The 23,933-nt window shown below is 36.0% G+C and overlaps 1 protein-coding gene across 3 annotated transcripts in view; it reads left to right on the top strand.

Annotated features, from left to right (window-relative positions):
- The window catches only part of MED23 (mediator complex subunit 23), a 37,294-nt gene extending 13,966 nt beyond the window's left edge, over positions 1-23,328 (top strand). For all 3 annotated transcript variants that reach the window (XM_084512824.1, XM_084512822.1, XM_084512823.1), the window contains 19 exons: positions 1,235-1,435; positions 2,939-3,082; positions 4,170-4,315; positions 4,958-5,203; positions 5,379-5,521; positions 6,080-6,254; positions 7,967-8,130; positions 9,281-9,405; positions 9,853-10,058; positions 10,994-11,174; positions 12,004-12,174; positions 13,111-13,327; positions 14,099-14,335; positions 15,845-16,010; positions 16,981-17,053; positions 18,096-18,310; positions 19,167-19,287; positions 21,351-21,482; positions 22,200-23,328. In XM_084512824.1, the coding sequence (XP_084368950.1) occupies positions 1,235-1,435; positions 2,939-3,082; positions 4,170-4,315; positions 4,958-5,203; positions 5,379-5,521; positions 6,080-6,254; positions 7,967-8,130; positions 9,281-9,405; positions 9,853-10,058; positions 10,994-11,174; positions 12,004-12,174; positions 13,111-13,327; positions 14,099-14,335; positions 15,845-16,010; positions 16,981-17,053; positions 18,096-18,310; positions 19,167-19,287; positions 21,351-21,482; positions 22,200-22,373 (3,237 nt within the window). In that variant the 3' untranslated portion in view covers positions 22,374-23,328. The remainder of the gene's footprint in view (positions 1-1,234; positions 1,436-2,938; positions 3,083-4,169; positions 4,316-4,957; positions 5,204-5,378; positions 5,522-6,079; positions 6,255-7,966; positions 8,131-9,280; positions 9,406-9,852; positions 10,059-10,993; positions 11,175-12,003; positions 12,175-13,110; positions 13,328-14,098; positions 14,336-15,844; positions 16,011-16,980; positions 17,054-18,095; positions 18,311-19,166; positions 19,288-21,350; positions 21,483-22,199) is intronic.
- Positions 23,329-23,933: the final 605 nt, after the last annotated feature.

The following is a 23,933-nucleotide window of genomic DNA, read 5'->3' as shown; positions in this document are numbered from 1 at the left end:
TTGGGTAACTTTTTAAAAATTTTTTTTACATATGCCTTTTTGCCTCTAGAAAGGGACCTTGCATTTTCATGATTTAGTATTTGAGCAGCTCAGTTCCTTTTCTTTTGTATCATTTAAAGTAATAATGTTTTCTTTAAGGCTGCATTATGTTACAGGCATCAGATGTAAAAATAAATAGAAACGTGACCATTCCTGACTGAAGAGAGATTGTAATGAAACAAGCTGAGATTAGATTAGTTCCATAGTTCTAGCATTGTCTGAAGTAAGTTAAATTCCACGCAGCTTTCTGTTTTTAGTAATAGCAGCTTGTAGCACTAGCTATACAAATACGGAGTAATACAAGGTTGTTGCACTTGACGTTTATACTTAAATTTAATATTTGTGACCTGAGTTCCAAGCTGGTAGTGGGGCTGGCTTATGTACATCAGTGCTAACATACAGATCTGAATGTGTAATGCCTTCCGTACTTGATTGTTGTTGAAGGTCATTAGAGAAGGTGTGTTATTTTAAATGATTTGTCTGATTGCTTACCTTGCCGTGGAGATTGTGGCAGTCTAAATCCAACAAGTAAAGTGTTCATCATTGTAATACACAATTGCTGTTCTATGCACAGTATATAGAACACACTGTTTACATCAGATTAGCTTTCAAGTCTTCTTGACCTTGCCTTGTACCATGTGGTGCTGTGTCAGTAGGACTTGTAATTTTAGGGGTACTGACCAGTTCATTCTGCTGCTAATTGTAGGTGAGCCCAAACTGAGGGTGCGAAAGAGAAGGAATGGTCATGAAACACCTGTACTGTGTATTGGGATGCTTCCTCTGGTTTTGTCAGTATAATTGGTATTTTTTCCTTTATGGTGCTTTCTGCTTTTGAAACGTACTTTACGAGGAAAGGGAAAAAGAACAAAAACTGTGTTAAAAGAAGAAATTTTCTGTAAGTGCAAGATCAGCAAAATAACATTGGGCATGAATTTCTTTAAAATACAGGGAAATTTTATTTTTTTCGGTGCACTGGTGATCTGTGTTATGGAACTGAGTAGGGAATTACCTAAAAATCATCGTGACCTGTAACATAGTGCAGCTTTAATACAGTGGCTTATCCTTAACTTAAGTTCAGACTTCATTTCATGCTTCCCAGCCTTCTGTCAAAGTACTGTACTATAACTGCAACTGTACAAGCCCTGAAGTTAATGGTAAGACTTTTGGAATACTGTATCTGATCTCTGCCTTACAGCACAAGCAGCGCTGCCCTGTGCTGGAGGACCAGTTGGTGGATCTTGTGGTGTATGCCATGGAACGGTCTGAGACTGAAGAGAAGTTTGACGATGGTGGAACCAGTCAGCTTCTGTGGCAGCATCTCTCCAGCCAGCTCATTTTCTTTGTGCTCTTTCAGTTTGCAAGTTTTCCTCATATGGTCCTGTCACTCCATCAAAAGGTAAATTGTTTGTATCCCTTCCAGTTGGTAAGAGAGATTTAATAATAATTAAAATAAAAATAGAAATAATCCTCGCCCCTGCTACCTCTCCCAAGAAGTACCTTATGGGTAACGATCAATTCTTTTTATTATTGTGCCCTGTAGAAACAAGTCAAACTCTCAAGTTACGTTGTTGTTAGGTAGGTCTGTTTTCAGTTTATTCAGTTATGGGGTATTGTATTATATTTCAACTCAAAAAGTGTTAGTAGCTAGAGCTGGGAGATAAACTGGCATAATTTAGAAGGTCTGAGTACTGTACTGCTGCATCCAATATACATCAAAGCTTCTAGCAGAGCAAACAGCCTGTGCTAAAGAAAGCTAAAGCTAAAGAGAGCTAAAGAAACATGCCTTGTAAATGAATGCAAGAATTTTTAGTTTGTTTGTTTAACCAATCTAATCAGAGCGATTTAATCAAAGATCATTTGTCCAATTACAGTGACATTAGTAATTACAGTCTATAGTTATTGTTACTTCCTAATAGTAATATTGTTAAAAGTGATACACTTCCTGGTATTTACCGACTCCTTTCTGAATCCTGAAGGTGCTGCTGCCAGTCTTCCATTTAAAAAGGCTAGAAAGGGTTTCAGTAAGCCAGCAGCATCCTGAGCTCTCAGCTGGGAGAAATATGGTGTTCATGATACGAAGAGAGTGTTCTTTCTTCTCGCTATAAGATTAGTTTGTGGCTATTTAGATAAAATTTCTAGCGTGCTCCATCTTTGTCCATGGTTCCGTGTATATCCAAATTTACTATATGTAGTATGTTTTACATGGGGAGGATACTTTTTTCCCTACCCTTTTTGGTAGCCCTAAAATTCAATTGTTTTCCTATGATGACTGTCAATGAACCTTCGGTAAAGCAAGTCAGTGTTATTAAAACAATAGGTTCTATGCCACAAAACTGTACAGATCAAAGCTGAAAATCAAGCTAGGTAAGAGTATAGGTTGATAGAGGATTTGTTATTGCTGTATCAAACAAACTTAACAAATTACAATAAAAATACACTCAGGCAGGCCCAGAGAGTCCAGATGAAGCGAGTCCAAGTTATTTGGGTTCAGAAACTTTCTAAATAGTTAATATAAAACCTATGGCCTTCTGCTATTGTTGGTGATATTCCTTTTGGCTACAAGGCCACAAGTGACAGCTTAAGGTCAACATTTAAGAGTTGCTGATTTTTTCAAAACAATGATACTGGAGAGCTAAATACATTTTAAATCCTACAGTTAACCTTTGTGGCCCTCACAGTCTGTTTCTCTGTTATGACTAATGCATCCGTTTGCCAGCTTTCTGAAAACACGACGTGTATTTCTATGATTCTATAATTTCTGTCTATGACCTGCTATTAAATGTCCAATAATCTCTGAAAATTGAAACTATTACAGCCTGCTTTTCTACTTTCATGGGAATCTTTACAGTGTTTTTTCTTCTGCATTCAGTATTTGTCTGTTACTGAGTGTTTTTGACAGTTGGCAGGCCGCGGTCTCATTAAAGGGAGAGACCATCTGATGTGGGTGCTACTGCAGTTCATCTCTGGCAGTATCCAGAAGAATGCTCTGGCTGACTTCCTCCCCGTTATGAAGCTTTTTGACCTCCTTTATCCTGAGAAAGAAGTAAGTCTTGTCTATGAAATTGTTTGAATTTGTAATTATTATTCAACATGACAGTTCCATACATAGGTACTGCTATTGTTGTTGAGTTAGTGTTGCAGCAGTGTGCTGCATAGTTACAGAAGTTTTGAAATTAAATCAAAAAATTCAGTATTTCCTAGCTATATTTTTTCAATAGCCACACTTGGACAGTGTTTTTGTAGTCAAAAGAAAAAAACAAAACAAAAAAACCTCCTAACTCATGTTTTGCCTGAAATAGTTCAGACTAAGGTTTTGAGGAGGGGATTGTTTCCACACTCGGGATACTATTAAGGAATAATGTTATGGAATTTCATTGCTATGTCTGTCCTATAACAGAATAATATGTTATCAGACGATTCCAGGAGCAAGAAAATGAACATGACACTTTAAATTCATTTTGTATTAATGGTTCCTTCTGTGGTTGTAAATCAAATCTTAGTCACGGTTGGTGCATTCCTCTAGAATGAAGGTTCTTAAGACAGGGGAGTTAGAGGAAGTATTTAAACTTCACCATGGCAGCATTTTTCTCAAAACATCTTCATTGTTTGCTCTTACAGTGCCTTTTATTTGAGGTCAGTAGACGCATTAGCACAAATGTGTGGCGTACCAAACTGATAAGGGTTAAGTGCAGCATTTTTTTCTCCTCCTAGGTTGGTTTTGACTGGCAGAAATTCTGTAGTACAATTTGTTGCATGACCTCAGAGTGGCTTTTATCAGCATAAACTCTGAGAAGAGTGACAGGACTGGTTACTTTAATGTAGTTAATGGGCTTTGAGTTATGTTTGTTTCAAGTGTTTGTGGGCTTAGGGCGTTTCTGAGCATTTTCTAAATGTTGTCAAAGGCCGTTGCTCTTAAGAGGGCCTGTCTTACTCTCTTCTTGATTATGCATTGCTGCCATCTCACTTGTGGTGCTGAGGCATTAGATAGTTTGCTATATAACCTTTAAATATGTTGCTTGTGGTGTTGCGAGTGAAGAAGAAAAACTTAACCTTGAGAATACTGGCTATCTAAGCTGGTTTTGTGTACATTAATACAACCAACGTGTCACATTCGCTTGTTCTTTCTGTAGTGTATTCCTGTACCTGACATTAACAAACCCCAGTCGACTCATGCTTTTGCAATGACCTGCATTTGGATTCATCTGAATCGGAAGGCCCATAGTGACAACTCCAAGTTACAGATTCCCATTCCTCATTCTCTTAAACTTCACCATGAGTGAGTTTTGTTTGTTTGTTTTGAGTGTGTGCGTTTGTTTTTGTTGTTGGTTTTGGTTTTTTTTGTGTGTGTGTGTTAAACTTTGATTTGTTTCTAGAGATAATGAAATAGGACCCTTCAGGTCTGTATTCAAAATGTATTTTGTGATGGAATGCTGATGGGATAAGGGTTATCAAAGGATAAAAGCACTAAAATCTCAAAGTCAAAATACCTCATTAAAAAGTGCAATGCTGTTATACTTTAAAGGAAATTGTTTTATGTCTAAGAGTGATAAATCTTTTCTACCAATAGAGAATTGGAAAGCAAATTAACTACCTTGTTTTATTATGTTGTGGGTTGGAAAGTGTGTATAAGCAGTACACTGGGGTACGTTTTGTCTGGAAAAGTGTGTTTTAAAGTGTAATTTTTCTCTTAAGGTGACAGAAGAAAATGTATCTTGAACTGTTTTTACTAAACGGTGAAACTAACTATGACATAAAATCTAGTTATTTGATGTGATGCAATTGATAAGCATTTTATTTTTTCATGCTATTTTATATTTGATTTTTGAGCTGTGGATATTGTGGCTCTAATGTTGGAATGTGTGTGTATTTTTCTTCTTGCTTCTTCCTACTTAATACATAATCTGTCTTTGGCATGCAGGTTTTTGCAACAGAGCTTAAGAAATAAGAGTTTACAGATGAATGACTACAAGATTGCCTTGTTGTGTAATGCTTATTCAACCAATTCAGAGTGTTTCACTTTACCAATGGGTGTCCTGGTAGAGACTATTTATGGCAATGGCAACATGAGGATATCTCTTCCAGGGACTAATTGCATGGCATCAGGGTCTATTACCCCATTGCCAATGAACCTCTTGGACTCACTCACAGTTCATGCAAAAATGAGGTACAGTATGCAATGAGTTGTCTTTTTTTTAACCTGTTAATGCTTATGTAATTATCATCAGGACAACTTTTCTGTGTCTGAAAATGTCACGTTTAGATTTGTTGACTTACATAATAAACTTCTTAACTTTCAAGTACTTGATTTTGATCAAAAAACATTTTCTTTCTTTCTTCAGTTTGATTCATAGCATAGCTACAAGGGTAATTAAGTTGGCTCATGCAAAATCTAGCGTGGCCTTGGCTCCTGCTCTCGTGGAAACCTACAGTCGCTTGTTGGTTTATATGGAAATAGAGTCCTTGGGCATCAAAGGCTTTATCAGTAAGAAAGTTTTTCTTCCCCCCTTCCATCTTTTAGTTCAGTAGCATTTTCTTTCAGTAGGAACTGGAGGCCATATCAAAATCTAACGATGCAACATCATGAATACATGTGTAAATTGTCTTAATATTAAAAAACAAACAAAGAAAAACTAATAGTTACCCTAGTGCTGCAGTAAATTTCAGATGAGAGTGCTGCAGTCCCTTTATATCATAACTTGTACTATCAGGACCTTCCTAGTCAAGCTGTCTTGTATAAAGAAAAATAAAAAGCCAAAAAAAAGCTTAACGGAAAATCTTAAGTAAAGGTATGAAATTGTTCAGAAATGATATTTAATTTCACTTCATAAAATAATTCAGATGTCTGCTGTATATGTTCAGCCACAAGATTGAGCTCTGCATGTTTACAGCCTCTTAAAGCAGTGCTTGCACATCTGCTGTTTGGAGATTCAAAAAAAAATCTAACTTGCAAATAAATATAATGATCTACAGTATACTCTGTAGTTGTTTTTTGAAGTGTAATCACTTAGAAAACTTAACTTTACAAACTCTTTTTCATAAGGTCAGCTCCTGCCAACAGTGTTCAAATCTCACGCATGGGGAATTTTGCACACTCTGCTAGAAATGTTTAGCTATCGCATGCATCACATCCAGCCTCATTACAGAGTCCAGCTGCTCAGCCATCTTCATTCCTTGGCTGCTGTGCCGCAGACTAATCAGAACCAGCTTCATCTGTGGTAAGTGATGGTTACCATGTTTAATCGTTATCTCCGATTGCTTCTTCAACCTGTGTTGAAAGTTGTGTAAGAACTGTTTGAAATTGGATGCAAATACTTCCCAGTCTTACTTCTGTGAATGTGGTGTTTTGTGGAACCTCAGCAGGTCGTGTTTCAGAGATGCAGTTAGATGTTAGCAGTACTACTCTGCAGAGTTGCACGAGGCAGCCTCCCTCGCACAGACATGGCAGAAGTGTCACAGGTGTGGTAGGTTCCTGTCACACAGTAATGTGCACCAGCACCATCATGTCAGGAAGTGTCAGAAAACTGTTGAACTTCTTGCACTGGAGGAAAAGGGCAATGCTTGCTTCTTGCAGTCACGGTGATTAATTTGTCTGCCCGAGGGGACTGTGCTTGCTTACTCCTGTAGAAGATGTGTAATTCCATTACAAGAATTAAATTTGTTCCATTTAATTCGTTAGTATAGTTTATTTTTAGTCAGATCAAAGAAATAATCTCATTCATCCTGCATCTGTAAAGGAGTTAGCAAAAAGCTGTGGTGGTTTTATGTGAATCTGAATGGATCAAAAAATGGCACGTCTTCCATCAGTATAATCACACAGTAAAACAATGGCTAATCTGCATACAGGAAAGATGGAATTAGTAGTTGAAGCTGTAGAGTTAATACACAGGTAATCCTAGGGAAAAGCTTTGAGTCTAACTTACTGTTAAAGTGACATTTTAATTTTTGTATTTCTTAAAGGTTAAGCTGCAGACCGAGATACAGTTTGTATGCTGAATGCGGGGTTTAATTGTTTGTTTTTTTTGAAGTCCATTTATTGTTACAGAAGGATACTTCTAGGGGGGAGGCATGGAGGAAGAGAGAGCAACCTCATTATTATTGGTTCACATCAAGGAAATATAATTAAACTAATTTCTCAGTCCAAGTTCAAATTGCTCAGTTGCTTATTCTTTACTAAGAATGAAGAGAACAAGTGAAGATAAATTTCTCCTTCAGTCAAGACCTTTTTTTTTTTATTCACCTGAGTACTGTTTTGTCTTGTTAGTTGGAAAATAAAAAACCTGATCGTTAATCAGACTGCATAAGCATGCATAGCATGTAACTAGATAGGAGTAAACTAATATATGGCTTTGGCATTTCAAAGACAATGCTGTAAAAGTCTCTTAAACTGCTTCAAACTATCTGGTGTGAAAAGCACTCTCAATTAGAGTGCTGGAAGATAAAGTGCTTCTCATTAAAAGCAGTACTTCTTCATTTCTTTAATAAGTATGATTTACTGCTGTCTGCTTCAAGGTGATAGCTTTGCAATTTTCCATGACTTATTCAGGGTTTTTTGCTCTGTTCTTGAGTATATATGTATTTTTTTTCCATATATTACATGTTTAGATGAAGACATTCAAAAGATAACAGAAGGGGGAACTCTAAATTGGAGAGACTCAAGAGTCTTTTACAGGGGCTCTGTATCTGGAATTTTCACTAAATCAAAGTTTGAGAGCTTTATTTGAAAAGAAAGTACTTAAATGGTTGATGAATTTATTAAACAGGGTGGGAGTGTGGTGGAGAATTTTGTCAGAAAGTTGAGAACATTACTTTCAAAACAGATGCTTCTGTATTATATGAAGCAGAAACTGGTGGAAGAGCATATATTTCTGGTATCTTCGAAGCAGTAGTATAAGCACTCTTTGCTAACTAGGCTGTTTTCTTCTTTCAGTGTTGAGAGTACTGCTCTAAGGCTGATCACAGCTTTGGGCAGCTCGGAAGTCCAACCACAGTTCACACGATTCCTCAGCGATCCCAAAACAGTTCTTTCAGCAGAATCAGAAGAACTCAACAGGGCTTTGATCTTAACTCTAGCAAGGGCAACACATGTGACAGGTAATAATGGTACTTCGAGATAAAATCTAACTGAATAGTAAAGTCAAGCTTCTTCTCTAAATACCATTTAACAGAATATCCCAGAAATGGTACGGTCAAAAACATACCCCCCCCCCCCTTTTTTTTTTTTTTTTAAAAAAAAAAAAAAAAGCATATATTTTATTTTTTAAATGAAAATAAAATTGTTTTTAGGGAAGGGGCTGCTATTTATAACAGAAATCAGATGTTAAGAGCTGTTTTTTATGCAAAGATATAGTGTGACCAGGTTCTTCTCTCTGTCTTGTTTTCCCTTTCATTATTAAATGTTTGGATTGATTAAATATGTGCCATTTAAGGAAAAAAAAATCACAGAATGTTGAGAACAAGTATGTTGCTCATTCAGAAGCCACCACCTATATAGCTTACCTTTAAGACAAAGTAATGCATGTTTTGGATTCCCTTTCATGGGAAAGGGAAGGGGCAGAAGCTTTTCACTGGTATTTTAATATGTTATTAATTTGCAGTGACAGTGGTCAGGTTTTTGATAGCTTGGAGAGGGATATTTTCTCTAGCTCATTTGTTTAAATGGGAAAAGTACGGTTTAAATCTGGAGACTCGGTGGAGAATTAGAACAACTGATTTCACAAAAGCTGGTGGAGGAAATTTGAAAGGGAAAGGGTTTTGTTATTTTACCTTTGTTCAATCTTTAATGTTGAGTCAGCACTGGGGCTGGAGGAAGATGAGTTGTGTTTTTTTCCAGAGCTTAACTGAGAAAGGTACTGCTGAAGAATATTTAAAGAAATACAGAGTCGCATCTAGCAATTTTTCCATCGCTAATTTACTCAGGATTTTTTAAAATTAATTCTAATGACTTAATTAGCAAAAGCATGTCTTGCTGTCATTACAGGAAATTAAATATAAAATCTTAAAATCGCTTGCTTTATTTCTAGCTCAAAGCCTAAAAATAATTTCATTACTTTAAATAGCATAAAATATCTTGTTCTACAAAATATGTAAGGTTCAGAAGAAGGGGGTAGGAGAAGTTTATCAAAAGGGGAACCCTGTTGAACTAGCAGAGGCCTAATGCCTTTTCTTACAGAAGAAATACATGTAAGAAATAATTATTTTCTATGTGTGTATGAAATGCTAATGCCATCAATCCATTTTGTAGACTTTTTCACAGGCTCTGATTCAATTCAGGGAACTTGGTGCAAGGATATATTGCAGACTATCATGAGTTTTACTCCGCATAACTGGGCATCACATACACTAAGCTGTTTTCCAGCTCCACTGCAGGTAATGGTTTCAAACTGATGATTTTATAAGTGGCAATACTTATTCTCTTTGCCATTTGCTTGTTGGTGAGATTCTTCTCCTGTCCATAAGCTCTTCTTCTCAAGTCACTAAAGAAACAGCATGATTGTAATGCTGATCTTCAGAAATGCGTTAGCTTTTCCTGTACTCTAAGGCCAGGTTTGGCAAGCAGTTAGTACCCGTGCAAGGTAAATCAGATCTTTCAAAACAAAAAAAATAATGGAGAAGCTTCTTCTCTTGTGGCAATTTGTAAAGTGACTTATAGATAAAACAGTTGCTGTGGTGTCACAGTGAGGCAACAACCCTGTCTAGTAGGTTTTTATTGTACAAGGAAGTAGAAACTTAAAACCTACTAAATCACGTTAAGGTTGACCTGTGCAATGTTTTGTTTTAGGCTCTCAGTCACACCAAAATCTACTTTTATTTCAGGTATTCTTCAAACAGAATAATGTACCTCAGGAAAGCCGTTTTAACTTGAAGAAGAATGTGGAAGAAGAATATCGGAAGTGGAAGTCGATGACCAATGAGAATGGTATAATCACTCACTTTTCTGTGCAAGGTTCACCCCCACTTTTCCTTTGTCTTCTATGGAAGATGCTGTTAGAGACGGATCACATTAATCAAATTGGCTACAGGTGAGCTTAAAAGCTGTGCAATTTCAAAGCTGTTACAACAATGTTTTCAGTTCTGAGGACATGGGCCCTGTGCATTGCAGCTTGATTTGTACTTTTTTTATTAATTTGGAACATGGGGGGGAAAAAAAGAAGTGGAGCCTACATATTGGTATATAATAATAATTTTACGTTGTTTAAGGTTGAATACACCTCCTAGCTGATTTTTTTTTTTTTTTTTGTATACAGTGGTCTATATGTTCATCCTGGTAAGAGAGGTGTAGGCAAGGATGTGAGGTGTTTGAATTCAGAAATTTACTTAGCCTTTATACACTAATAAAAGCTATATATATAAATTAAGATGAAAATTATATACGTAGGTCTACAATTTTTTGACTTGTTCTCTGTAGTACCAGCATCAGCTCTAGTCCTGAAAAGTAAGATTATTCTTTTTCAGTCACCATTAGGTCTGTTGAAACAATGAACATATATAATAGCATATGTTACTCATCCATGCAATCAAAAAATAGCAGTATTCTAATGTTAAGGTTATATTAAAAGCACACAGAGCAGGAAAATAGAAATGTGTTGCAGAAGATCATGCAAAGAGTTGTGTAACTTTATCGGTTAAGTGCAGAAAAATGCATAACTAGAGCATGTATTCTGAGCAGAATGCTACAGGTAAGAACTGTTGAAACTGTTGAACTTGACACATTTCTTCTATGCTAATGCATCCGGACTTAGGAATTCCTTGCTTATGGGATGGGGCTTGTGTTGTTTTTATTTAATAAGGTAAGGTGTTGTTTTTGTTTTTTTTTTTAAGCAAACATTTTTATAAAACCCACTCGTTCTTGTAAAATAGATCGGTTAAAAACGTATTAAGAATACTAACATTGGTTGCTTTTATAATCTGTGCAAGTATCCTTGTTAGAGAGACTTCTTTTCTTCTTCCACAACAGAGTACTAGAAAGAATTGGGGCTAGAGCTCTAGTGGCACATGTCAGGACATTTGCAGATTTCTTGGTGTATGAATTCTCTACCTCAGCAGGAGGCCAGCAGCTTAATAAATGCATTGAGATTCTGAATGATATGGTATGGAAATACAACATTGTAACACTGGATAGACTGATACTGTGTTTGGTAAGTATTGCCTTAAAAGAAAGGATGTGAGAGGTTTCACAGAAGTTGATCCTTGCATTATTCGTCACATTTATGGGAGCAATCTTTTTAAAAAATGCATTGGTTTTATGTATTGACTATTTGCCAACCCCAAAATCAAGTAAAACAGTAGATTAGTTCTGTAAGCAACATAGAACTCAGTCATACAGTTCTCTGAATCTTCGGGGGAAGATTTTCTTGGTTATTTAACGGCAACCATTGAGTTAATATTAATGTATGTTATTGTTGTTATGCTATGGTGTGGAAACAAACGTGAAGTCTTGTAGCCATTAGAGTTTTTCTATTTTTGCTTGGAACCCAACCTTTTTCATGTAGAAAAATAGGGGAGAAATAGCATTCTCTGACTTTCCAGGTTATTCTGTAAAATAAAGAAAAGCAGAATTTACCCAGAGGAAATTAAATTGGGTTTTAAAACTTTAGTCCAAGCATGTTAGTGGCCAGAAGTTTGAAGAAATTTTAGATTCGCTATCGTTAATTGGATAATTTCAAGAAGAGAATTGACAGCCTAAAGAGAACTAGAATTCATAGTAACATACTTTCACTGGGAATTTTTTGAGACTTTTTGCCTGTTGAATAGAAAATGTGATTGTTAGGTTCTGTCATCTCCTGTGAAAACTACCTCTATTGTGTGTCTTCACTCCAAAAATACAGTTGAGAGATCACGTGAATTTGTGTGTAAATCTACATGTATGTAATGTGCAGCTCCATAGGCTAGCCAATGATTAAAGGTTCTAAAGCAGACACTGATATCAACTCTAATTCCACGTTTTCTGATCCTTTTTGTTTAAAGGCTATGCGTAGTCATGAAGGAAATGAAGCTCAAGTCTGTTACTTCATAATTCAGTTACTCTTACTCAAGCCTAACGATTTCAGAAACAGAGTGAGTGATTTTGTGAAGGAGAATTCCCCAGAGCACTGGCTGCAGAATGACTGGCATACTAAGCATATGAGTTATCACAAGGTATCAAAGCTAATAAAATCCTTTTGTTGTAATACTATGCTATGGAGTTCAGATCAGCTAAAAAGTCTTTTTTCCTGTAAATTACAGGACAGTTCTGTAGATTCTTGGAGTTAGTTGATAAGTATTAATTTATTTAGACTAGTATTTAAAAAAAACAATGCTATGTTTATGTAATAATGTTAAAATTATAATGCAATGATATCTAAAGATGGAAGCATCTGAAGGGTTGGTTAGAAACTTGTTAATCTAAATCCAATAATTTTAAAAATTATTTAAAAAAAATAAAAATAATTAATTTTAATTATTTTAAAAATAATTAAAAATTTACTCAGAATAGATGTCCTGTGCATCAGGGAAAAGATATCTGTTCTCATGTTCCCCATCCCTGCAGTGCTAGCACAGAGCCTGGTTATGGTGTCTTCACTCCACTCCACCTTCGCTCCTATATCTCTTAGAGTCTGCATACCAAGCTCCCCTGGTGTTATGAATGCCTAAGGTTGCAGTTTCCCAGGGAGTAATTACACGCATATTATACATGTTATTAGTGTTCTGACTTAGTACATAATGCAGAAACTTCTGGTAGTGCTGATTCCCCTAGATGTTCTCTTAAACCACTTGACAGGGAAAACACAGTCACTGCCTGCTTTCAGCTTTGCATTGGTTTCCTTAATGCTCCTTTATGCCCCTTCAAGTGGTGGTGAAACTTTGTATATTTTTTTTTTCCTGAAGGAGTTGTATGTAGGAGTCATAACCACTATTTAATTTCACTCAGAGATAAATTTTCTTCAGTGAGATTTACGCTGGTAGCCTCTTATTACATTCATGTATGATGATAAGGGTTATGAAGTGTCTTTTTAAAGCAATGTCTATTCTGAATATTTAATGCAGTGCTTTTAAAGAAAGAGCTTTTAATTTTGTTGGATTTCTTCCCTTCAGAAATACCCTGAAAAGCTGTATTTTGAAGGCTTGGCAGAGCAAGTCAATCCCCCAGTTCAGATTCAGCCACAGTACCTACCAATTTATTTTGGAAATGTATGCCTGCGCTTTCTGCCAGTGTTTGACATTGTAATCCATAGATTTCTGGAACTGCTTCCAGTGTCTAAGTCACTAGAAACTTTATTGGATCATCTGGGAGGTTTATACAAATTTCATGGTAAGTTATCTGGGAATGCAGACTTTTTATTCCAATTGTGACAATTCTGTTCTTTCTCTTTCATTGCCTTCATTCATAATTTTAATCTGCTAGCACAGTGATGTTTAATCCTTTCCTATTCTGTGAGCCCTATGCACATTTCCATAAAGAAGTGTGTTCCCTGGTTAGTGTATTTCAGCCTACAAATAGTGAACTTGCTTTTATTCTGGTAGCTTTTGCTAGTGCATGCTTAACACCTTTCCCTTTCACTCCCTTCTAGTAGTGAGTACTTGGATTTGTGTCTTAACAATCTTTCTGTTACCAACATTGAAACAGACAAAAATCAGAAACAAACAAAAATTCCTCCATTTTGTTTTAAGGTGAAATAATTTAACCTGACTTTTTAATATGCTTTTTACTGCACTGTTACAGTAAGTTTTGTGTAGATGACATAGCTATGTTATGGCCAGACATTTTACAATATTCTTTTACTGTGATTTCATACCTGGAGTCTTCCTATTTAATACCTTTTATATGAAGAGGTGATTTAGTGGATTAATGTCGGATAGATGATTATGTTAATATTGACGTTCTGTGATTGACCTCTACCCATCTACCCATGTATAAATGGAAGACAAAAGAGAATCAATGTTGTATAGTGAAATAAAGAACATGAATCCATTCTAAATACGCTATTTTGAAATACTGCAATTTAGTCTCAGGGAACTCTTGATTTTAACTTTGCCACCAGAAATGTAACGCTGCATCCTGTTCACTTTTTCTTCTTGGCAGACCGTCCTGTGACTTACCTGTACAACACTCTTCACTATTACGAGAGGCATCTCAGAGAGCGCACAAACCTCAAGAGAAAGCTTGTTCATGCCATTATTGGCTCTCTCAAAGATAATCGCCCACTGGGCTGGTGTTTAAGTGATACTTATCTCAAATGTGCTATGAATGCCCGAGAAGATAATCCATGGATTCCTGATGACATTTACTATTGCAAACTCATTGGGAGACTAGTAGACAATATCCTTCTTAAACTGTGCATGAAATAAGCTGTGCCAGCATCTCCTAGCTTCATTTCATCAAAATGTAAAGTTCAATTTCCATCTGTTCAGCCTAAATTCATATTAGGTTACTTCAGCATATTTTAACTGTATGCATTTGTTTCTAAAGGTGTGAAGAATGTCAAAGCAGTAAACCAGTTAAGCAGATATAGAACTGACTGGAGATGATTAAATATGTATGTATATTCAGTGGTCCTTTTGACCAGTACAGAGCAATACCTTTTAATTACAAGCATTATTTAGAAGATGAAAACAAAGTTGTAATATGTTTCTTCAGTATTTCTTTCTTATTTTGTGTAGGGAGTGTGCTCTCCTAGTAAAAGCAGCTTGAAAAATATGGTGAAAATGATATAGACTACAACTTTATAAAAAACTTCACTATTTATTCCATTATTTCAAAATACTTAGTGCATTCTAAATTGAATTGTAATTGTGTCATAAAATCAGCTTGACATAAAGCATGATTGTTTGAAGAACAATGTAGAACATAAGATCATTTTTTTTCTAGTGCCATTACCAGTATCACTAAGAAAATATGTTGTAAGCAGTGCCACATTTAGGCATGTATATAGCTGAATATATATAGGTGAAAGTCAGTGTACGTGCTGTTAGCTACTGCTGACAATCTGTTTTTTAGGTGGGAAGAACTAGAAATTATATCTTTAACACAAACCTAAATTTTTTTAATTGTTGCTTTTTACTTTTTATGGTTATGATCGCAGTTGATTTAAATTCCTGTGGAAATAACTGGTGAACCCGTGCAGCTATGTTCTAGAGAACAGTGCTAGACACCTTCTCTTTCTGGGTTAGCTTTATGGAAGTTGGCCAGTTTTCTGGGTGTCGTGTCTCTTCCTTCACTTATCTTCCCAAACCTGCCGTTCCTTTATGTGTAACTTGGAAGAAGTTTACTCTATCTAAAGAAAGCTAAAAATATATAAAACCCTGCTTTTATGCAAATGTCAACAGTGTGGTGGGAGATCTTTTCTGTATGTAGCTCAGATGAGCTAGCATTCCTTGTGAAAGCAGAGTATTTTCAGACTAAGCAGGTGCTCACTTTGCATAAACTGTCACCCTGGAGTTCTGCTAGATCATATACTGAAGCAAATTAATGGTTTCAGATTATGCAGAGTAGAAAATTCTTGTTATTTTCATCTTGTCATGGAAGCAGATGGTGAATGAGATGGTTGGTGTTGTTTTGTTCCACCTCTTAATCAGGGAAATTTATCCTCTGCATGACCATGTGTGTAATGCATCTGTAACTATGTATTTGTGCAATCTTCAGTGACTTATATTGATGCTCTTGGCCAGATGTCTTTTTTTATGAACTGTGGTTATTTTATTAGTTCTCAGTAGCTTGTCTTTCACTTCAACTCAACTATGTGTATGTGTCATATAGCTATATTTTTAAATACCATGCTGCTTACACAAATCTTTGTCGGGGAAGCTTTTTTTCCTTAATCATTGTCACCTATGGCAGGAAAATCACCTGGTCCGTTTCCAAATTGTGACTGGAGATTCAATGAGTTTCCAAACCCAGCTGCCCATGCTCTTCATGTTACCTGTGTTGAGCTCATGGCCTTGGCAGTTCCAGGAAAGGATGTGGGCAATGCACTGTTGAATGTTGTGCTGAAGAGGTATGTTGCATCTCTGAAACTGTTTTCTGTAATTTATTGAGATTGCTAAGGTAGTTTGTGATACTCGTTTTCATTGATTTTTATATTTTTTAAGTATAAATAATAACATTTTTAATTAGGTGTTTTTGGAGGACAAACAAAGCTATAGGGGTCAAGCAGAAAAATGGTGTGTTGGATTCCTGTACTGTTGTGGATTGTGTGTACTTCAGGAACCGTTGATTCAGCATGATGAAAAGATGGAGGGAAGACCTTGCACTAGCTAATGAATTATCCAGTGGGTTCAGCAGCACAAAGACTAGAAAAAGGCTGTTGTCCTTTCAGCTGGTGTAGGAGGAAAAAAGTTGATATGCAGAGAAAGGGACAGGAAGCCTTGGCAGGATTCCAGATCCTTGAGATGCTAGTGTAAAATCAGAGATACTTTAAAACGGTGTAGTGTACCAAGGCTGGTGTTCTGTAAGGATGCATTAAGCTTGACCCATAGTTCTGTTTCTTGATTCCTAGCTCAGTCACCATGAAAAGAACTAAAGTGAAAGGAAGGACCTAGTATTCTTTCAGTGACTCAGATGTCATCTTTGATAAGCAATGATAAACTGAAATGATTTTTTTTAGCCTTATTCAGCTTAGTAATGTATTATTGTTAGCTTTGTTTGTGGCATATGGAGGGAAATAGTCAACAAAGGGACAAGTAGCCTTTAAGCGCTCGAGTCTGTTTGTAGCAATCACAGTGTGATTACAGTATTTGAAGAAAACGTGATACAAAAGCAAAATCATGTCTGAATAAAACTTTGCTATTGGCATCGTAGTGGTATTAATATTGTCTGTTAGCTCTCCTACATAGCTGCATATGTTTGTATAGTTCTCTCAACTTCGTGAGAAATTTTCTTTGTATAAGTACACCTTGTTCTAGGTACGTGAAAAGCACAAACTGCAATTGTGAATTTCTGAGACTGAGTTTTCTTTTTCTCTGTAGTCAGCCCCTGGTGCCAAGAGAGAATATCACAGCTTGGATGAATGCTATTGGACTAATTATCACAGCCTTACCAGTAAGTCGATATGTTGTACTTTTAAATAAAAAAAAAAATAATAATCTTTTTTCCATGTAGAGATTAGCATCTTCCTGGAACATGTTGTAATTTTTTTTTGTAGTTTGCAATGTGACAGCCAACATCTGTAGATTGTGCAGAGCCATTCTGAAGGCTACTTCCATGTTAGAAAAACATCTTTTTCTACTTACCCAGCATGGAAAAAGTGAACAGGCTTTCTGTTTTTTTATTTTGTTTTGAGTCAGGGGGAAAAAAGTGAATCACTCCTATTTAAAACATATTTAATTTCCACATCTATAATATTAATTATAGACTGGAGCTATGAAGATGAGAATTTTCATAAGACTTCTGATGCAAATCTAGTGTTTTTTATAAATGCTTACACTTGCACATCCTGTATCTCTTAAATCATGTAAATAAGATGTGCCTAAGACTGCAAAAGCAAGTATATGCGGTATTAGAGATCATGTTTCAGTAGAAATGTTGATCTCCTGAATATAAACGGTATCTGACCAGGAATGTCTGGATAATTTTGATCTTGTTTACATGTTGTTTATATGTGCAACAGTTATTTTCACGAGGACTTCTGTCCAGCAAAATGGTTCCTTTCCTTGGAAGAAAGACAACATTAATTATGTCCTTATTTTTATTTTTTTTTTGATACGTGTTTCTCCTGTGTCTTCTCCTTGCACCTTCATCTATATTCTCTGACATTTGTACCCTTCCTTTGTACCCTACTCAGAAAATTCTTGGTCTCTTTTAATCTCTGCCCTGTTTCTTTTGGAGCTCTTTACATTAGCTTTCTAAATAACCAAGTTCGTAAGATACATCTTGATAATGCCACACCCTTTAATGTGTCACATCCACTAACAAAGATGTATTCTGTATTGTGCTTCTTAATTTTCAGGTTTGTCAGACGTATTTATAAACTGCCATGTAGTTGAAAGCATCTTAGAAATATGATAATGGTAGAGAAAAGATGAGGAGCGTTATCTTAGATGGCGTTCCCTTCAGAAGGAATTCAGGCTTTTTGTTTTTCCAGGAGCCATACTGGATTGTTCTCCATGATCGCATTGTGAGTGTCATCAACAGTCCCAGCCTGACATCAGAGACAGAGTGGGTTGGTTACCCGTTCCAGCTGTTTGACTTCACAGCATGTCACCAATCTTATTCTGAGATGGGTTGTAGCTACACTTTGGCTTTGGCACATGCTGTCTGGCATCATTCTAGCATTGGACAGCTGTCTCTTATTCCTAAGTAAGTGCTATGATACTTGATGATTTGTCTTACTCCATGCATATTGTAGATAACAAAGCTGTACTGGTAGTATTTATACAAGCACATATCTAGGGGGCAGCACCAAAACCCACCTGATAAATCTTAAGGTTTATTCCAGCTCCCTATTCCCCTGACATGACTCTTGTGTCTGTTAAGTTTCAGAGCTCTCATCTAGAGTGTGATTGCCTTTCATCTGCCTTTTTAAATTTTGATTAGCTTTTATGCTTTTGTTTGTTCCTTTCATGTTCAGCTTTTCTTAAAGGCACTGATTGTAGAGTAGTCTTAAAGCATCAACTGTAATTGGCAAGTGTGTCCTTTATTCTGGCAAGTACCCTATGGCTGCCAGCTGAGATGCTTTACTGACTGAAGGATGCAATAGTGGTCCACTTAGTCATTAAAGCAAGTAAAAAGTACCAGAAGTTGATGAGACTTTCCGCAGTGCTGTGTTAATGACAGAATTAGCAGATGTCATTTACAAATACCAAGTTGTAATATACTGGACATAAAAGTGAAGGTAGCATGATGTATTCCTGTCAATCATTTGTGAGCGTTGATTTAAAATCGGTGTTAAAACTTCAGAGCAAAGCTTTCTCGCTGTACATGGCGTTCTGCTAAGCTCAGGTGGGATTGTCTCCTTGAGACAAGGTTCTAGTCTCGTGATAATGTCTGGAAACGTTCTACACCTTCACTGAAATAGCTAGTATTTTCTGAAGTACATTGTAATTTCTAAAATGAAGACTCAGATCTGCGAGAGAGAATCCTATGTTTTAGTTAAAATTTGGGCCAGGGGGAGAAAAAGTGCAATTCAAACAGGATGTATCTTAAAATATTACAGGTTCCTCACAGAAGTATTGATACCCATAGTGAAAACTGAGTTCCAGTTACTCTACGTTTACCATCTTGTTGGTCCTTTTCTTCAACGGTTCCAGCAGGAGAGGACACGATGCATGATAGAGGTAAAGTGTAGCTCTTGGATTACTTTATACAGTGTATGTTATTTTTGCTTTTCAGTTACATTAAAGAGTAGAATGCGACAGAGATCTTTCTTATAAACATTTAGAATTGAATTCTATACAAATAAAACGGGTTTTAAGGATCTGAATTGCTGAGTTGCTATTCAGCTACCTTGTTAACTGAAACCCTGTCTGTTTGGTTCAGGATGAAACACCCAGCACTTTTTTTTTTTTTTAAGTGACGTTTGCTTTGGCTTTCAAACTGCATGCAAAATGTGCACCAGACTTAGTGTGTTTTTTTTAAAAAGCTTCTATGCGGGTTAAAGAAGGTAAGTAAGAATTACGTACTGTGAGAATGTTCCACAAGCAGTTTCTTACACTGATATCATTGGGGGGAAGAAAGGGAGAAAAGAGATGGAGTTGGCCAGCTGCCAGATGACCTAAATAACTGCAGGTAGCAGAGTCCTTTAGAGAAAGATAAGCTAAACATGGGAAATGTGTCTTTACATATTTGTGCTGACAGCAAATATCTGCTAAGCCTGTATGGCAAGTATGCATCTCATCTCTTTCTAGAGTTTGATCAACATAATATAAAGGTTTACCACCACTACTAATTGTTTTTCATCCCAAATTACCCATGTCTATGCTGGGGATTTCAATTTAAATCTTCTTAGGTTCCTATTAGATCTGCTGCTGCAATATTTTCCCTCATTTTGTAATAAACTGTTCAGTTTACATACATTGTTTTGTGAACAAGTCACAAAATGTAGGAAGGCATAAACAGTGAGCTTTGAACTGTTGTTCCTATGTTTCTGGATGTATTGTGAATACGGGATACTGTAAGGAGCTGTATCGGTTGAATAATCATATCATAGTGTTTCTGTATATTTCTTTACATATTTCCTTCAGTTTTCCTACTGAGCTGTGCCATTTTCTGATTCTTTAAGTATATTTTAGAAGCATGAAACAAAAAAATACATACATCATCATCATTTAAAGGTTGGACTAGATGGTCTTTGAGGTCTCTTCCAACCTAAACGATTCTGTGATCCATTCTGGGAATCCACAAATCATTTTTTATTCTTTTCTCTTTTTTTTCTCATTTTCTTATAGCTACAATAAAAGTCACACCAATTTTTATTTTTTTTTCCATGAAATAGTCCTTAAGTACTGGAGGGCAATAGAAAATGCTGTTTAGGTGTGGAGCAGTATCTTTTTATAGGCTCCTGTGTAATACTGTAAATAGCTAGTAAATACTGCTTCGATGAGTTTGTTCCTCCCTCAGGAAGGAAGGGTTTTTGTCTTTTTTTCTCTGCATTGAACCAAAATACAAGAAAAGATGGAAAGATGATAGCTTTTTAAGTTTCTTAAAATTCCTATACTACTACTTTTCCTTTGCAAGGAACTGATTTCAGTGTCAGAATATCATGATGAGTTACTCCCTTCAGAGTAGGCAGCAGCTGTTGTGTGACTAAAATGACAAGTCACAAAGTTCAGATTTCACATTACCATTTTTAAATGGTCAGTCTTACATAGGTTTGCACACAATGCCTCCTTTATTAAGTATATGGAAGCATTCTAGTTGTAGAGAATTCATCTCTCTGTGGAGAATGCTTAAACCATTAAAGTGCACTGTATGCATTTGCCAAAGACCTAGCTGAAGTCTAGGTACAAGCTAAAACAGTAATCTGTAGAGTCTTCTCTCTAGAAGACTCAAATACCTATAACAAGTTTAACACAAGATTTATTAGCATCTACTTTCTCAAGTTTTGTAGGCACTTATTCAAAGCATATTGCAGGCAGTGATGTTCAAGCATTAGTTATGTAACGTACCAAAATACCATCACTAACTACACTCGCTGAAAGTTAGCTTTGGAAAAAAGAATCATTTAGACAAGCATAATGGGATTGGTTAGACTTGCCCATTTGTCTTTGCAAGAAATAAGCAGTTAGGAATCACAGGTACTTAAAAAGCAGTATATTTATTACACTGTTGAACTGTTTCTGTTCTAAATCACTTAAAAACCTGTTTTGATTTCGGGTGTTTTTTGTGTCTGTGGAGACAGATTGGAGTGGCATTTTATGAAATGCTCCTGAATGCTGATCAGTACAGCTCGCACCTGAACTACATGGATCCTATCTGTGATTTCTTGTATCATATGAAGTATATGTTTACAGGTGACAGTGTGAAAGACCAAGTAAGTAAACAGTCGATAATGATACTTAATTATCCTTTTTCCTTATGGCAAATTAATATTTTTAGGAGTGGTTTTTGTATGTAGCATTAAAAAATGCTTAATTGTTGACTGGGCTCTCTGTATGCAAACTGGGGAGTTGGTATATTTTTATACAGGTAAAACCTTTTAGACACAGTAGGCTGAGTATCTCAGATTTCTAGATTTTCTGTAGTGTGAAACTTCAGATTGCAGCTTGAAAACTTTTTAAGTACTATTATTTAATAACCAGTAGAAACAAAGCTGTCAAACAACCAAAAGTTTATATAGCTTTTTCTCACTTCAGTCCATAGCTTTTAAGTTTTTCCTTAGTTTCTGATTCAGCTAATATAACTTGTCTTATGACAGAAACAAGAATGTAGCCATAGTTGGTGGAAAAGTAATTCAGCTAGTTTATTTTATAACGGTGTGGGCTTCCTTAAAGTGATTTGTGTTAATCGTTTGCAAAGCGTTGCTGACAGCTATTACACCAAGGAGCGGTGTAATAAGGTTAGTTGTCAGGAGAGGTCTGTAAGTTAACATGGTGAATAGAACGTTATGTGATTTACATGATTTATTGTATCTTTTTCCTTTTTTAGTTGTGCGTATGTAATGGTCAGGTACAGTGGTCAAAATACTTCTATTTTACCAAATGCATTTGCCTTTATTATTATTTATTATTATTATTATTTCATTTTACAGGTTGAGAAAATAATTTGTAATTTAAGACCAGCTTTGAAACTTCGGTTACGTTTCATAACGCACATCAGCAAAATGGAGCCAGCAGCTGTTCCACAGCAACCTCTTAGTAATGGCTCACCAGCACCACAGCCTAGCCAAGTGCCTGTTAATGTTGCTTTGCCAGTTACACAGTGAAGTGAAGTGTTAGGTCAGCCTTGGTGTGATGGTTTCCTTCTAGAAGTCAAGGTGAAGCATCATCTGATCTGCAATCTGGTATGCTGTGTAAAAGGAAAAGAGAACTGTGTGCAAATTTCTGCTTCATTTTCTTTTCCATAATGAAGTTGTCCAACTGTATGCACACCAGTTTTCCTGCCTATTTATGTCAGACACTAAATAAGGTATATGTTACCTTTCCTTGAAAGCACTGAGTAAACTTTCTCTGCATGCAAGTACATGGATTTCTGAAGAGTTCATGGTATTCCTGCTCCCTAACCTGATCAGAGTCACCTGGATTTTTCCTTTTATTTGTCTATGAAATGAAAGGACACTCAACACATGTAGCCTGGTAGGAAAAACAGCCTTTATAAATTTGGCCTCTGCATTATTAGAAGTTTGTATTTTTTTGTCCAACAAAACTTAAATTATTCTCATCTTTTGGGCAGACAAAATAAGTTGTTATACAGAAAATCTCCTAGAAAAAAAGATTGCATCAGTTGCATTGGCTCAATTATTCTCAGTCTTTGGGAGGATGTTATGAGCTTTTGAAAATATCTGTAAATTTTATATGTACAGTTTACGTTCAACAAATGAGCAGTGGGTTTGATCTAGCATCAATTACTAGACTGTTAGATTACTACCCAGAGGCTGTCTAATGAATTTATTATGAAAGTCTGCACATTCAGTTAAAGCTATGCTGGTTGTTATTTTATCTTTCCTATTTGGGAAATGATGTAATTTTTATCAGGTCAATCGTATGAATTTTATTAATATCGATATCTTATATTTTAGATTTGTATAATATTCGACTTTAAGTTTTTTCTGTGTACTGTGTTCTGAGAGTTTTGATAAGAGAATTGAAAGACTAAATGCCTTGTAAATACTCGTTTGTCAATTTTTTTTTAATTAAAAACAAAACAACCAAAAAAAGCAACCTTTTTTGACTGTAGTAGTAGTGTTTATTTGTTTTTCATAAATTTTGTGTTTAAAAATAAGGATACCATAGCAAGTATATTTCCATGGCCTAAGTTTATCAGCTTCACAATAGTACCAATTTCCACCCATTTCAGAGTCTGATTTCTTTCTCTGATGTATGCCTTTTTCTAAAAATGTGATAGTTATGAAAAGGAGTTGTTGACTCTATGAGTAGAAGTGTTTTTTGGTTGGTTGGTTATGAAGACTGTCAAAAAGGGACAGCAAACCTGCATTGCTGGAAACTGCCATCATTTGGATTGTATGCTTGGATCCCAAATTCTGCTAAGTGTAATTTAAGTAAGAAAAAACTGTGAGTGCTTTTCAATTAATTTGTCTGATATAAAAACATGTTTGCTTATCACATACTACATGTTTGGTCTAAAACATGTTGTGTTCCATTCCAGTCAAGTTATTTTCGTTTTGATAAAGAGGTGAACACAACTGGTCTCCAAAACTCCAGTGGGGACAATCCTATCCATAGAGGCATTCCCACAGGCTTTCACAGCAGATTCTGATGGTGGCTTTGAAAGGTACTGTTGTCAGTGAAACTGTATTAATAGTGGT

The sequence above is a fragment of the Aythya ferina genome (genome assembly GCF_964211825.1).
Source record: "Aythya ferina genome assembly, chromosome: 3".
Taxonomy (NCBI): domain Eukaryota; kingdom Metazoa; phylum Chordata; class Aves; order Anseriformes; family Anatidae; genus Aythya; species Aythya ferina.
This window is presented reverse-complemented; position numbering and strand designations above follow the sequence as displayed.